Below are 15,507 nucleotides of genomic sequence, written 5' to 3'. Positions count from 1 at the left end.
CCACCTGCTAGACTGTCTGGCAGATTTTTTTAAGACAACTTATGTTTTCACTTTACCTGGTAATTTCTCAAGTAATTGTTTGCATTATTTTAACTGGATCAAGAAACGATTTATCTCTTACTTTGCGTGATTTTTCTCATACCGTCGTCACGATCCATTATTAATGCTGGATGAAAGGAAGTAACTACGCTTTCATTGGTCGATCTAGTTTCAATTTTAGTGTATTGGGATTGACATTAAGACACATAACCAGAAATACTTCTTAGTGGCTCGAAAAAGAGAACGCAAGGATGCATTTAAATTCAATTTTGTCTGAATGCGGGCAGGTAGCTTTGAAGATGGGCATGCAACATTTATGGGTCAGCTGCCCGACTGTCTTGTTGGGTCATAAAAGTATTTTGAACACTGTGATGACACATCAGAGGTTATTAGGTTGTATTCCAGTAAGTGCCAATATGGCAGCATTGTAAACACGTCCATCTCCACCTGGCACAGAATAGAGTGTACACTGATAATGACCCATATTGATTTGTGACACCTGGGCGCATCCTTCAGGCTAATGGGGCACAGGTGGCCCTGTCGTCTAAGGTGCCGTGATTCGCCGTGCAGAGTTTCGTCCCTAAGGCACGCCAGAGACTTATGTTTGTGGGTTTGAATCCCGGTTCACCCTGATTATGTTTCTAGGTTTGTCAGCACCATACCCGTGCTCGTGGGTTTCACCGAAGTGATAAATGCCTGAGACCTGCATCACTTCGGGCTTTCCTCCCACATTAAGCTGACATGCTGTGATATAACTGGAATACTGTTAAAAGCGGTGTTAAACCCAACTCACTCACTCACTCCTTCAGGCTAATCAATCTGTGAGTTTGGTGTGATACAGGTGCTTGTAGTCAGAGTCACTTAGTGCATGGAACTGATCAGTGTGTAAGAGTGTGGGGGATACTGGAGGAAGGAACTGATAGACTGAAGGTCTGAAGGTTTCAGAAAAGGTCTTCAGCAACCCATTCTTGTTGTAAGAGGCGACAAACAGCATCAGGTGGTCAGGCTCACTGGCTCACTGACTTTGTAGATGCAAAGTTGTTCTCCAAACTTTATATTTATTCCCCATTTGTGATACTGTTGTTTGGCAGATAAGTAAAGTAAGTTATGAAGAAGAATGTTTCCAATCTCTGAGGAGGATGAGCAAAACTGATGATACTTTCTATAGACAGACTGAAAAATCATTTGGAAACAGCTTGAACTTTGTGGTATTTTGTTGTTGATTAACACCTCTAACTTTTGTGGAACCGTTTTTCACATATGATGACAATAATAATTTATCAATTTAGACCTCAGGTGTGATCTATTGCAAAATCCATGAGAAAGTTACATGGTGGCCTTTATAACAAATGTTATACAGTAAACTACGTTTGTAACAAACACGCTTATAACAAACTGACTGATATAACAGACTTATTTTTTACTCCCGGCCATTTGTTGTATAAAGGCTTTATATATGCTTATAATGAACTACAGTTATTACAAACTACAATTAGTGGTCCCTTTGAGTTCTTTACAACCGTAGTTTACTGTATTTGGGACTTGGTACTTAGTAAAGTACAGCTTCTATTTCTTTATGGGGTTGAGTCCCCTTCAGGATTCGAACCCACACTGCTAGAGGCATCTAATCGCCACCACACAATGTCTGCCATCTAACCCACTTAGCCACCAAGGCTTCCACAAAAATAAAGTCTGTCAACTGGTTGTCTAGATCATACACTTTGTGTACCCCTCTGACGTGACCTGTAATAGGATGACCATGAGGCTCAGTGGAGAAGAAGCAAGCAGTTAGATCTCATTTAAATGAGTTTGGTTTAGCATCTATAAAAACTTTAAAATGAGACATAGTTCATGTGGAAAGATTATCTACCTATTTTGTGTTACTGCTGGTAATTAACAATAAATATTTACATCAAGTTGTAGTTCACCTAGACTGACATCTTGTCTCTGAAATGAACATATTTTACAGAAAAAACAGTTGTTAAATTATCTGTATAAAATATAACAAAAAGGAGCCCAGAGACTCTTCTGTTTCTGACTGCAGTAATATAGACTTGCACATGATTATAGACTTACATGGGCTGTATTGAATATACTTGTTTCAGTATCTGTATAACAGATTATGTTTCACCCAACTATGGCCAATATCTAGAAAGTCATGGATCTGTGAGAATGTTTGTCTGCACCTCAGCACAATGCTGATGTAGCTGTTTTAGACGACTTCCTAAAGAACAAGCTGTCATTATGTTTCTGTGAGGGGAACTGATCACTGCTGGTGTAATGTTTCAACCACGGAGTCACAATTGATTGCTTCAGGGACACATTGTTCCACTGCCTTATTCATCACAGCCATGTTGATGCAGCAAAACATGATGTTATATGTAATGATAGAGATATATTGGATATTGGATATCTCACAGTAGTTTGCAGTGTCAGATTAATCCACGATTGAATAGCGCTGTTTGCCAGTTTCAGCAGTATTGCAGATGTCTTTCATTTGTCAAGCAATGATGTTAACCACAAGGACACCTCATGTTATTGACTAGGCAGAGATTGCTGAGTGGTACAATTAGCTGTGCAGAGTTGTGTCCCCCAGTTGCTGAGTGGTCCAAGCGTGGTACAATTAGCTGTGCAGAGTTGTGTCCCCTAGTTGCTGAGTGGTCCAAGCATGCCACAATGAGCTGTGCAGAGTTGTGTCCCCTACTTGCTGAGTGGTCCAAGCGTGGTACAATTAGCTGTGCAGAGTTGTGTCCCCTTGTTGCTGATTTGTCCAAGCGTGGTACAATTAGCTGTGCAGAGTTGTGTCCCCTTGTTGCTGAGTGGTCCAAGCGTGGTACAATTAGCTGTGCAGAGTTGTGTCCCCTTGTTGCTGAGTGGTCCAAGCTTGCTACAATTAGCTGGTTATAATTATAGAAATTCAAACTGTCATGTAACAAGTACTGTGGAGATGTACGGGTCTTGGTTGCTTTTCCGTTAATCTGCAATCTCGAACCGATCTGATTAAACAAATCAAACATAAATTCATCTGGGAAATAGCCCTAAACCTTTTGCCAATTAACTTTTATGACATTCCCACCAGACATACAGTGAAATATAAATGTCACGACATTTGGGGTTTGAGTGGAAATTCAAGATTCTTGTAATGGCAGTTTGCTTGCTTGTGACAGCAATGATACCAGGAGGGTAATGAAGGTGTCATGCTCTGGGAACTAGCTTGCTTTACCCTCTCGTCTTGGGTTCAGTCTCACACTCTGATCCTTGGATTGTCATCATCAGACCTGTGCCTACGGGTTACACAAAAAAATGAGAAAATGACTCTGACACACATGACTTTGATCTTCCTTCCAATATTAAACTGATGTGATTGAACTTTTCTTTAGATCAGGTTGAACTCATCTCTCTCAGTCGCTTCTCTTACTCACTATGTTAACAACACGTTGGTTTCATGATTAATTGGCATACTCATATGTACAAGGGGTACAGTTCTCGGTAGGAAGTGACAACATGGACTTGAGAGCTTGCGGTATATACAAGTGTAGATATATACACACAGGGAGCACTGTGTGCCAGGTAAGTTCATAGTGGTAGTCGTTGTTGTCTTGGTGCCCTGGAGCACCCAGCCTGACCCTAGCAAGGGTAAGGATAACAACTTTCTCTCAACTCTTTCTCTATGGACCATGGAGTCAGTCATATTCAGGATAGCAGACAGTTGAATGTATATTAACAATCGGGATCTGTTAGATAAAGGCAATTAAGTGATTCAAGGCATATGGATGTCATGGGTAATTTACTTAGCCTTTTGAATTCGATGTTTATTCAGACAATGGTGGTCCCAAATTGGTTGCTAGAACAATGCCATCAGCCCACAGCCTCAGAATGTCATGACAGACTATCTGTCAATCTGGACATTTCCTTGGATGTGTCTAATCTTTGTCTGGGCCACACTCGGTGGCCATTATAGAAATGTGGACGCCGGATCCAAATTTTTTAAAGATCTATTTGCAAGAATATGACATATTCACTTTCAGTGTGAGAGCAACCGTTCCATTATTAAACACATTTTTCTGTTTTTTATCACCCAACTTCAAATTAGAATTCCCATCCGTTCACGGATCTCCAATGATAAAAGGCTGTAGTTGGCAGAATATGACGTGCAGATGATGTCAGTATTGTGCAACATCCACTTCATGTTGTAAAGGAAAACAACCCCGCTGCTGCAAGGGCAATCCCTTATGTCAACACTCACTAGATCATGGATAAGTGATAGAGATTTGACCAATAACAAAGGCTTCTGTTGGCACTCTTCAGTGGGGCAAAAACGGTTATTTCTTGGTGATAAGTGGCTTTCCGTGTTTCCTGGCAATAGGGCATGTCATGGCGTGGCTCACAGAGAAATCTGGGAGAAAGAAGACATATTATTGCTTTGAAATATGTGAAGGAGCTTGTCTGCAGGATCATTTTGCAATATTTTCTTGGTTTTATGTGTGAAGCCCTGACCATGAAATAGTAGTTGAGGTTGACACTGAATTCCAGCTAGTTGACCATCTGGACTTCATGGCAGCTTTTATCATCAGTAGGGACCATATATCAATTTTTATCTAATGGAAATTGAGTCACATTTTGTTGAGACACAGGGATTCTGCCACTGAATAGACCCTCTTCATCCCTTGTTTGGTTTGCAATTGTTTGCTTAATCCTATGTGCACAATGAGAAAGTCAATTGTCAGTTTGTGACCTGTTCTTTACTTTTGATACAACCTTTCCCTCAAGTGGGCAGCCATTGTTGTGGTCAGGCATCTGGAGATACCAGCCACAGCTGCTGTCCTGGCAACTCTGAGTGGATGTCCACCTAGACCTGACCGACATTGCCCCACGAGTGGCATTCACTTTACTTCTTGCTCAGTCTGAAGAGCAGGATATTGCATGTCAAGGACCTCTGAATTTTGTTGCAAGATCCTCTACCCGTTTCTCTGCTCACATCATAAAGCTTACATGCTAAGTTAGAGAGATCCAATTGATCATTTGGAATCGGAATGCAGGTGGTTAAGGCAAAAGCAGATAAATGTCAAAGTTCAGATGACTTGAGGGGCATGTGGCAAAGGTATCATATCCTACTTGGCAGAGTTGTGTCCCTTTGTTACACTCTCGGTAACATGCTGTCAGTTTGGGCACGGCCATAACAAAAATCTTTAAATTTGCCCTCTAACCCAGAATGAAGTAACATTTGGTAAGGTTTATGTATTCCCAGATGAATTTACACTTTTGTTTGTTTGATCAGATTGGTTGGAGATTGCAGACGGACGGAAAATCACCCTTACATTCTTATTGTACCAATAACATTACAGCTGAAATGAAATAGAAATTCAAATTGACACACAAAAAAGATAATTTAGCTTGTGTGAGTCAGTTGGAGTTCAACTCCAAGCATGGTTGTAGACACCTATCACAGCTTTGACTGGTGACAGTGATAGTGTTGAGAGCTCTGCAAACGGGCTATCGCTGTGAGGAGCTTTTGCCAGGATGTGTTGGTAATGGGTTTGCATCAAAGATTTACCCTGATTTCTATTGTTGGTCAGTCCAAGTTTTAATTATCTGTGCCATTGGGTTTCAAGAAAGTGCTAACTGTAAATGACCTATGTCCTTTTTGTCACTCCCCATGGCGATACTTGGTTAGAATAGATCACCAGCAAGTGATCACTCCCAATAACATTGCCCCCTTGATTATCCAGTGTATTATATCTCCATACCATTATGATAAATATGAACGCCTCCGTGGTCTAGTGGTAGAGCGTTCGCCCGGAAAGTGGAAGGTCATGCATGCCGCTATATAAGTGCAATAATCTTGGACATGACATTAACCCCATTTCACCTGGCCAAGGATAAATACCCTCGATCCTTCCCCTAATTTTTTTCTCTTTTGAAGTGGCATCACCATCTCCGTCTCTCATATCACATACTTAGCACTAGATATCTCTTGCTCAAGTGTACTTTGATTGGATGGCTATTTTTAGCATTTTTATCCCCCCAGGCATGTAATGCAGGGAGAAATAGTTAGCATCTGGACTGTCTGTGTCTACCTGTCCAACTGTCCATCCATTTGTCCGCCCATATTTTGTTTCCGGAGCATAACTGGAAAATCAGGAAAGATTTTTCATCCAAACTTGGTACATGTATTAACCAGAGGCTGAAGTGGTGCCTTTTAATTGCTATTGTGGGGGCCGGGGCATTTGTCATCTTCTGATGGATCTTCTTTTTGTTTGAATCAGGCTTAAACAAGGGTATGGAAGCAATGGATCGATGGTGTTTGTCATATTGGAATTGAGATATATTTGGTAAGCATATACTTGAAATACAAGTATTTTGTGTTCAGGGCCCACCTACACAAAGCCATCTTAGCATTAAGCTGATCATAACCCATACCTTAACATAGGCTTACGTAGTCATAGCTCTAAGATTGCTTTGTGACAAAGGCCCTGGATTTAGATGTGATTAAGCCAAACTGCAAGAGGACTGACTCCCCTACTGTCTGAACATGTCTAATTCTATACACCAGCCTTCCAACTGTGTTTGTGTCTGGTACAAGTCCCGCTTGTCGACACTCATGGGCTTATAGGAGTTTAAAGTGGTGTAACTGTATTGTTGTATTCAAGTGATGGCTACAGTATAGCCACAAGCAAACATGGAAGATCGTAACTGTTTCTGTCTGTAGTTTTATGTGTTGTCAGTGTGTTTTGACGAAATGAGGGCCTAATCGAACATGTTATAATGGAAGTAAGTGCTTGACAAATGGACCATTATTATTGAAACCCCTACTAGCTTTCCTTCACAGATTGATCATTAGCTAACACTTAAAGGTCTGTGGCATTGTGTGGGATGTTAAACTAGTCCTGTTGATTTGGCATGTGAAGATACCCTTTATTAATTTACAAATTTTCCAACGAATCTGTAACAAGTGCTTGAACTGACTATTCTGAAGACAAATACTCAACTTTTATTTTGGTATTATCTTTTTTGCCAGAAAAACAAAGTGTACAGTGATTGCAGCCAGTTTCCCAATTAGAATTTCTTCAGATTTCTGACTCAACCACTTAAGACTATTTTGGTATGTCATATCAACCTATCAATCGCACAACCATGAGGGCTTTTACCCATACCTTTAAACGGTTCCATGGCTTTGATTGGACATGAACTGGTGAAAGTCTGGCGATGTTTGAAAGGCAATTAGTTTTTGAAAACAGGAGACAATTGGGTAACATTTGGAAAGGGAATTGACTGAATGTGGAAAGAAAGCAATTGTTAGACAATTGTGATAAATGGGGATGCTTCACTGAAGTTGTTAGCATCTATGGTCTCTGGAGCAGAACTCTGGCATGCCATCGCCTCATCAACACATATGGCATTGTCAGAGTAGACCCAGTGGATAGTTCTCTTGGACTTTGGAGCAGCACCTGTTTACTTTAGAATGGCCACATTTATGAGATATTTCAGATGTGAACATACCACTGCATTTGATGTTATTGTGAATGAGCACGGATATAAATAAGAATTAGAATTTCAGATTAGTGTTTCCGAATGTTTGAAAGTTTTGAAACAAGTGTTAAGATGAATAGTATATGACAGGCACAAGTGCAATAATATGTCACATCATTTTAGCATCGAGTCAATACATATTCTGTCTAGTCTCAGGATTGCAGTAGCATACCACAACAGTCCTGAGTGACATCACTCGGCTTACTGCTTACTACGCATACCTAGTGTGACCCTCCTAAAAAAGGACCGCCTCCATGGTCTAGAGGTAGAGCATCTGCCCGGAGAGTGGAAAGTTGGGTGTTCAATCCGAAGCCGTTTCATGCCAAAAGATGGTACTTGTTGTTACCCTGCCTAGCGCTGGGCATTAAGGGGCTAAAACAAAGACTGGTCATCTCGGAGTCAGTATACTGTGTCTGAGTGGGGTATTCATGTTAAACTGAGGAATGGAATCTCAGTGAGCTCTCTCTCTCTCTCTCTCTCTCTCTCTCTCTCTCTCTCTCTCTCTCTCTCTCTCTCACACACACTCACACACACCACACACACACACAAACACACACATATGCTATATAGGTGCAATAGCCTTGAATGCAACGTTCGTCTCACCTCCACAATAAAGTTTCAGTTATGTCTATGGATTATCAATGATAATGAGAAACTAGATAAGACCAAAGAACATTTATGAAAGACTCTTAAACCATACAGTTTCGACTGACGAAAATAAATTTGACTGAAGCACAAATGACTTATCAATGAATTACAATCATGAAAATAATTCATCATCATAGTCATCGTCATTATCACTTCATTCAACACTTTGGGGCATGGGTGGTCCAGTTGTCTAAGGCGCCGCGATTCGCTGTGCAGAGTTGCGTCCCTTGGGCACGCCAGAAATCTACCCGGTATGATTGTGGGTTCGAGTTCTGGTTCGCCCTGATTATGTTTCTAGATTTGTCAGCACCATGCCCATGCTCGTGGGTTCCAGCGAAGTGGTAAACATCTGAGACCTGCATCACTTCGGGCTTTCCTCCAACATTAAGCCGACACGCCGTGATATAACTGGAATAATGTTAAAAGTGGCGTTACACCCAACTCACTCATTCACATTGTGTACCAAGTCCCCCATCTCAAACTGAACCTTTGCCACTATTTTCAGTATATGTTATTCTTTATAAATATGGGCAGTTATTAACTGAGCTTACTCCACTGAAGGAAATATTACGTGACTCGGGCGTCCCAGGAGTAAGGTCTTGCTGCCTGACAAGACCACATCATGAAGGCTCTTCTCCAGGTTATGTTCCAATATCATCCTTAAACACTCCAGCTCGGGAGGAGAACTTAATTGAATAAGGTTACTTCTCATTTCTGCACTTGACTGTAATCTATATGTTTACCAAAAAGATTCCAGACCCTAAGTCTGAAGATTAATATTGTGATTGAACAGCCCAGTGACCAACTAACAAACACAGCTGCCGGTAATGAAGGCACCCACAAAAAAATCGTTTGTTCAAGATTGGCTTTTTCAGCCTTAAATATACTCAGTTACTACTTGAGACATGGCCCCTTTTCAGTGTCTTCCATGGAGATAATTCAGCATGAAGACCAATTTTGGAGGTTCTGTACTCCTCAGTAAATCAAGAGGAGGGGACTGCTCTGTCTGTGTTTATCCTAGGTCTTTGCATAACTTGAATGGCTGTTCCACAGATTATGCTGGAGAGCCTCTGAGGGGCATGTCTGAGCCTAGTTTACGATGAGGTAACATGTACGTGATTTAACTTTATCAAGAGAGATTGGAAAATAGGGAACCTTTTCTCTTGAGAGAAGATTCGGGATATGCAGAGGATGGTGGTTGTCATGGGTAGAGAATGCCAGTGTGTTGTCTGTGGTTATTATATTCTGGGCAGTGTGTACATACATAGTGGTACACTAGAGCAAATACATACACACGTTAGCATGTAATTCTTTGTCAATGCTTTTTGCTTGCAAACTATCATTACTGTGGAGAGAATATTTGTCATTTTCAAGCAGCAGTTTCGACCCAGCTCGATAATAATTAGGGTGGTGGCCGTATGGTCCGAAGTGCATCATTTGCCTGTGAGTTGTGTCCCATGGTATTGCAGGAACTGCTGGTTGTTAGGTCAGATATATTCCCAGCTATTGCCAGATTATGATCCTCCAGACTGGATTGACCAGGGTAGTCACATCTGTGTTACTTTTGGATTTCCTTCAATAAAAGCTGACGTGCCATGATATAACTGAAATACTGTCAAAGTAGTATTAAGCCCAGTTAATTCCAATTTGTTGATATGCATTCTTAAAACGTTCCCGAAAGACATGGGGAATATTTCTCTGTGTGTACGTATAGATTGTTGAATGTGCATCCAGTTCATACTATGAGAACAGAAAGAATTGGTGCAAGCCAAGATCATGATCTCATCATCAAAACTTATGGAATATTTTTGCTAACTCTCCAAGCCCTTGACTACATCAATGCTGTCTGAAAGACTTAATTGACCTCTATGACATTATGGTTATGGGCTTCAATGGAGGCTGCTGAATTTGAACCATCAGCGCCCTGTGAAGATCCAGGTTAGAATTGGTCGACAGCAACCCATGCTTTTCATAAGAGGTAACTAACAGGATCGGATGATTAGGCTTGCTGACTTGGTTGATGCATGTCATCAGTGGATTGTCGGGTCAAGAGTCCAGTATTTACAGACTGCCATCATATTGGCCATTCTGATAATAGCTGGAATATTACTGACTGCAGTTTGAACACTTCTTTCACTCGCTCCCCATTCGTTTGACAAAGAAATATATGTACCCAAAATAGTAAGGGCAGTTGGTAGCCTAGTGGTTGAGAGTTCTCTGGGCATGCTGGGCTGATTTTCATTATAAGTACAGTGTCTGAAGCTCATATGCAGTCTCCGACTTTAACCAATTGTCTGAGTCCAGTAATATTCTGTTTGGTCTAGTAAGCTCAGTTAATGATAGCCCATATGGTAACACTAAACTCTACTGAAAATGATGTTCGGGTGAGTAGTCTCAGAAGTGTTTGGCATAGATTGTATATAGATAGAAGGTTGTGGGGTTGCTCATCACAACGGAAGGCTTAAGTTTGATTCCCCACATGGGAACAATGTGTTAAGGACACTCACTCACTCACTCACTCACTCAACCACTCAACCACTCAACCACTCACTCAACCATTCAACCACTCACTCAACCACTCACTCAACCACTCAAACACTCACTCAAACACTCACACATTCAACATTCTGTACCAACTGAACCTTTGCCACTTTTTTCAGTATATGTTATTCTTTATACTTATGGGCACCAACCACCCACTCACCCATTTGCTTTGAGGCATCAAACCTTACTCACTCACTCACTCACTCACTCACTCAATCACTCACTCACATCCTCACCCACTCACTCACTCGCCCATTTGCTTGGAGGCATCAAACCTTACTCACCTAGTCCTTTTGTTTGTGTTCATAGGCAGAAATATGGAGTGTGTTCACAGCCACACTGAAGAAGAGTCGCCGGAACCTGCACGCATGTACAGAGGTGGGCCTCATTGGCCGGGTGCTAGAGCTGCTGGAGAGTTCGGATGACATGGTGGCAGGTGGGTGACCTACAACTCCTTACACTGGTCCTTCAGACAGGCAGGAAGGTTGATAACATAATGAGTAGTGAGACTCGGTGCTGATCGTCTAATGATACCACTTTTGGGTCGTATTAACAATACAGGAATTGAGAAAGCATGCATAGAATCGTGTGATTGATCTATATGACCTTTTAGAATGTTGCATATGCACACATTAAGAGAAACGAAAGCATGATAGAATAATATTACCGTTAAACCCCTTTCTAATGAACACTTTTCCTTACTATCGAAAGTGGGCTTTATTCCTCCCCAACTGGAGCTATTTTGAGAGATTCTGAAATTAGACTGATTTATTTATGTTAGCTTTTGGTAGTGGTATTCTGTATCCTTGAGGCTACCAGAGACATATTTTATTCCTTCCCCTTCAGTTCTTCTGCTTGTATATTACACAGAATTGAAATTAATAGGAAATAAATTTCTAATTCATGATAAGCACGATATGACAATGATGAATCTCCTGAAAGTTTCAAAGACAAATATGAACGATTATATTCCTTAAAAATCAATTATTTCATCATGTGACATCATTTTCTTTTTTATATCAAAGATTTATTTCTTTTTTTTGGCAAATTAATTCTAGTCATATCACTTTAGCACACTGATTAGATTTGCGTTAGGAGCTTTTGTGTAACCAATTGAATTCCCATTCGATGCGATGAGCGTACCCGGATAAAACCATCTTCATTTTGATGTTTCTATTTTCATCTCTCTATGCGTACCCCAGGCATCAGTGGTAAGTGTATGCCGACGATTCCAGGTCCATTTCTCCGTCTGTCCCTGTCCATTGTAACCTAATATACCACATTCTGCTTCATAACATCTCTTCAGCACTTCACTGCTCAGTTGCTTACATCTAGGCCCACATGCACAAAACAATCTTAGCATTAGCATCATGACTTACAACAGTCATAATAGTCATGCTCAAGACTGTTTTGTAGAAATTAAAAGCCTACTTGTATGAATGTGTTAAACGCTAAGACCATTTAAAGTATGTCATTGTTCATTCTAATGCTGACAAGCCAAGTGTGTCAAGCCAGATGTGATTCTGGACATATTGACACACTTTGTACAGTCTAATGCTCACAAACCAGGTGTGTCAAGCCATGTGTGTCAAGCCAGATGTGATTCTGGACATATTGACAGACTTTGTACAGTCTAATGCTATCAAGCCAGGTGTGTCAAGCCATGTGTGCCAAGCCATGTGTGTCAAGCCAGATGTGATCCTGGACATATTGACACAGTTTGTACAGTCTAATGCTGTCAACCCAGGGGTGTTAAGCCAAGTGTGTCAAGCCAGGTGTGTCAAGCCAGATGTGATTCTTGACATATTGACACAGTTTGTACAGTCTAATGCTGTCAACCCATGGGTGTTAAGCCAAGTGTGTCAAGCCAGGTGTGTCAAGCCAGATGTGATTCTTGACATATTGACACAGTTTGTACAGTCTAATGCTGTCAACCCAGGTGTGTCGAGCCAGATGTGATTCTGGACATATTCACACAATTTGTACAGTCTAATGCTCACAAACCAGGTGTGTCAAGCCAGATGTGATTCTTGACATATTGACACAGTCTAATGCTGTCAACCCACGTGTGTGTCAAGCCATGTGTAATCCTTGACATTTTGACACAGTGGGTCAAAACGACGCATGGTGTCCCCATGGTGTGGAAAGTATCAAGCTACACACTCTCCACATTAATCCATGTTATCAAATAAGAACTCCTAATGACAATCTGATCGCTAGAATTGATTTATGCAAGTGGGCCCTGACAATATGATGGAGACTGCCTCAGGCCATTTTCTGAAAATTAGGGTCGTCCACACATTTCTTGCACATGAATGCAGCATTGCTTCTTAGCTAGGTAGATTTATTAGTTGTGACCTGTACATGGCCACACTGGAAACTGTGGTCTCTTGCTTTTGCTTCCTGGAGACTGATGCCAGCATGGTCCCTTGACTGGACTGCTATGTTTGAGATTGGATCATGAGTGTGACATGGTCATCCAAAACTAAGATGATAGGTAATAGTATTTCAACTTTCTCAAGGAAAATTGGGCTCTAACACTAACTCGATGACTCGATCACAGACTGGAAACTGACTTCAGTACTTGACCAGGGGTGATAACTCACATTTTTACTTCTCTAACTTGCCTGACATGGAAAACAGAATTTTGACTTAGATGATGGCAAGAAAAAATCAAAATGTTGTTTGTGAGGCACAGTAGCATTGAGCTCAGATTTTTTAGTCTTGGTCCAGCTTTTGCTTCCCGTCAGAGCCCTAACAGAGATATTTATTGATTCTTACTTTATTACATCGATGACCACAGAATAAATAAAATAGCGTATTCGCTTAGCTGAGTTACACCCATTATTCTTCATCTGTCAGCACCATTCCCGTGCTCTTGGGTTTAAAAAAAAATATCTACAATCTGCATCACTGCAGGCTTTCCTCCTACATCCTATATGCTCTGATATGACTGAAATGTTGTTCAAAGAAGCATTAAACCCGACTCACTCTCTCCCATGCTCTAATCACTATTCCTCATCCCAAGTGTGCCCCACGGATCTGCTACCAGTCTTTCATAGTGCACTGGACATTAGAAATCATAATCTAGGAATCAGGGCCTTTTTCACGAAGCGATCGTAGCTCTATGACTGTCATATGTCTATGTTAAAGAGAAGGAGTTACAATGGTCGTAGCTCTACGACTGTCGTATAGTCTATATTAAAGTATAGGAGTTGCGATGGTCATAGCTCTATGACTGTCGCAAGTTTATATTAAAGTATAGGAGTTACGATGGTCGTAGCTCTACGACTGTCGTAAGTCTATATAAAAGTCAAGGAGTTACGATGGTCGAAGCTCTACGACTGTCGTAAGTCTATATCAAAGTATAGGAGTTACGATGGTCGTAGCTCTACGACTGTCGTAAGTCTATGTTAAAGTATAGGAGTTACAATGGTCGTAGCTCTACGACTGTCGTAAGTCTATATCAAAGTATAGGAGTTACGATGGTTGTAGCTCTACGACTGTCGTAAGTCTATGTTAAAGTATAGGAGTTACGATGGTCGGAGCTCTACGACTGTCGTAAGTCTATGTTAAAGTATAGGAGTTATGATAGGTGCAGTGCTACGTCACTTTGTGAAACAGAACAGGCCAGACCATACTCAGTACTATAGAATATTGCCAGTAACAGAGACAACTCACAGATATATGTTCGCCTACGACGTTACACAAGAACCATCATGGTAAGGTCTTATCACGGAAGTGCTGAAGTGTTGTTTTAGCTGGAATATGGTATGCATGCTTTTTCCTTGTTCTAATCACAGTTTGTCAAACAAGCTATGTTCAAGAACCAATATATATGTAGTAACATACTCTTCACTTGAATATTTTGTATCGGATAATTATCTGCATGTAGCCTATGGTTTATGTAAATAATGAAACTATAATTTCAAACAATTTGGTTAGGTAAAGTCACATAAGGATCGCACCTAAGTAATTCCATGCAAAATAGTGACCTACTTATTTTGTAACTACTTGAGAGCTATATCACTGACTACTTGTGTGACCTATCTGACCTGGATCTATCTTGTATTAAAGCTCCTTCAAGTCAGTGACAATTTCATTATTTATTAAACCTGTGAAGATCTGGGTTGGAATAGGTCTTCAGCAACCCATGCTTGCTGTAAGAGGCGACTATGCTTTTCGTAAGAGGCAACTAATGGGATCGGGTGGTTAGACTCGCTTACTTGGTTGATGCATGCCAATGTATCCCAATTGCCTGGATCGATGCTCATGATGTCAACACTGGAGTGTCTGGTCCAGACTCGATTATTTGTCGTATGGCTGGAATAATGCCGAGCGTGGTATCAAACAACAACAAAACAAACAGAGGTTAATTTTATAATCTGCCATTTTTTTTTAAATTATTGGGCAGATGCAGAGAAAATGGAGTTGCTTCCTTGTAATGACAACAGGCTACATGCTGTAGGACTATGTATCCCATGTAATAATCATTATCCATTAACATAATGCTTGTATTCCACTCATTGAACAAACCTCATAGAACTATAGGACAAGAGTTGAAATACTTACAAGTTGGAACCCGTGTTGAAATGACAAATAAAACTATTAGCAAGGTTATTTTGTATGTCGATCCCACCAATGCCTCAACTGCTTGGGATGTTCGTTGTGTGATAATCCCTCAGTACCATTGGCGCCATGTTTGGCAACCTGCTTAATCTATGCTGAATGCAACAGCTTTATTGT

The 15,507-nt window shown here is 40.8% G+C and overlaps 1 protein-coding gene across 1 annotated transcript in view; it reads left to right on the top strand.

Annotated features, from left to right (window-relative positions):
* LOC139450255 (neurobeachin-like) overlaps nt 1–15,507 on the top strand; it is a 240,172-nt gene that overhangs the window by 43,563 nt on the left and 181,102 nt on the right. The window contains exon 3 of the mRNA XM_071231934.1: nt 11,071–11,197. Coding sequence (XP_071088035.1) covers nt 11,071–11,197 — 127 coding nt within the window. The remainder of the gene's footprint in view (nt 1–11,070; nt 11,198–15,507) is intronic.

Source organism: Haliotis cracherodii, unplaced genomic scaffold (genome assembly GCF_022045235.1).
Source record: "Haliotis cracherodii isolate W230 unplaced genomic scaffold, xgHalCrac1.p SCAF_8, whole genome shotgun sequence".
Lineage (NCBI taxonomy): Eukaryota > Metazoa > Mollusca > Gastropoda > Lepetellida > Haliotidae > Haliotis > Haliotis cracherodii.
Note: the sequence above shows the minus strand (reverse complement) of the source record. Positions and strands in the feature narration are given on the sequence as shown.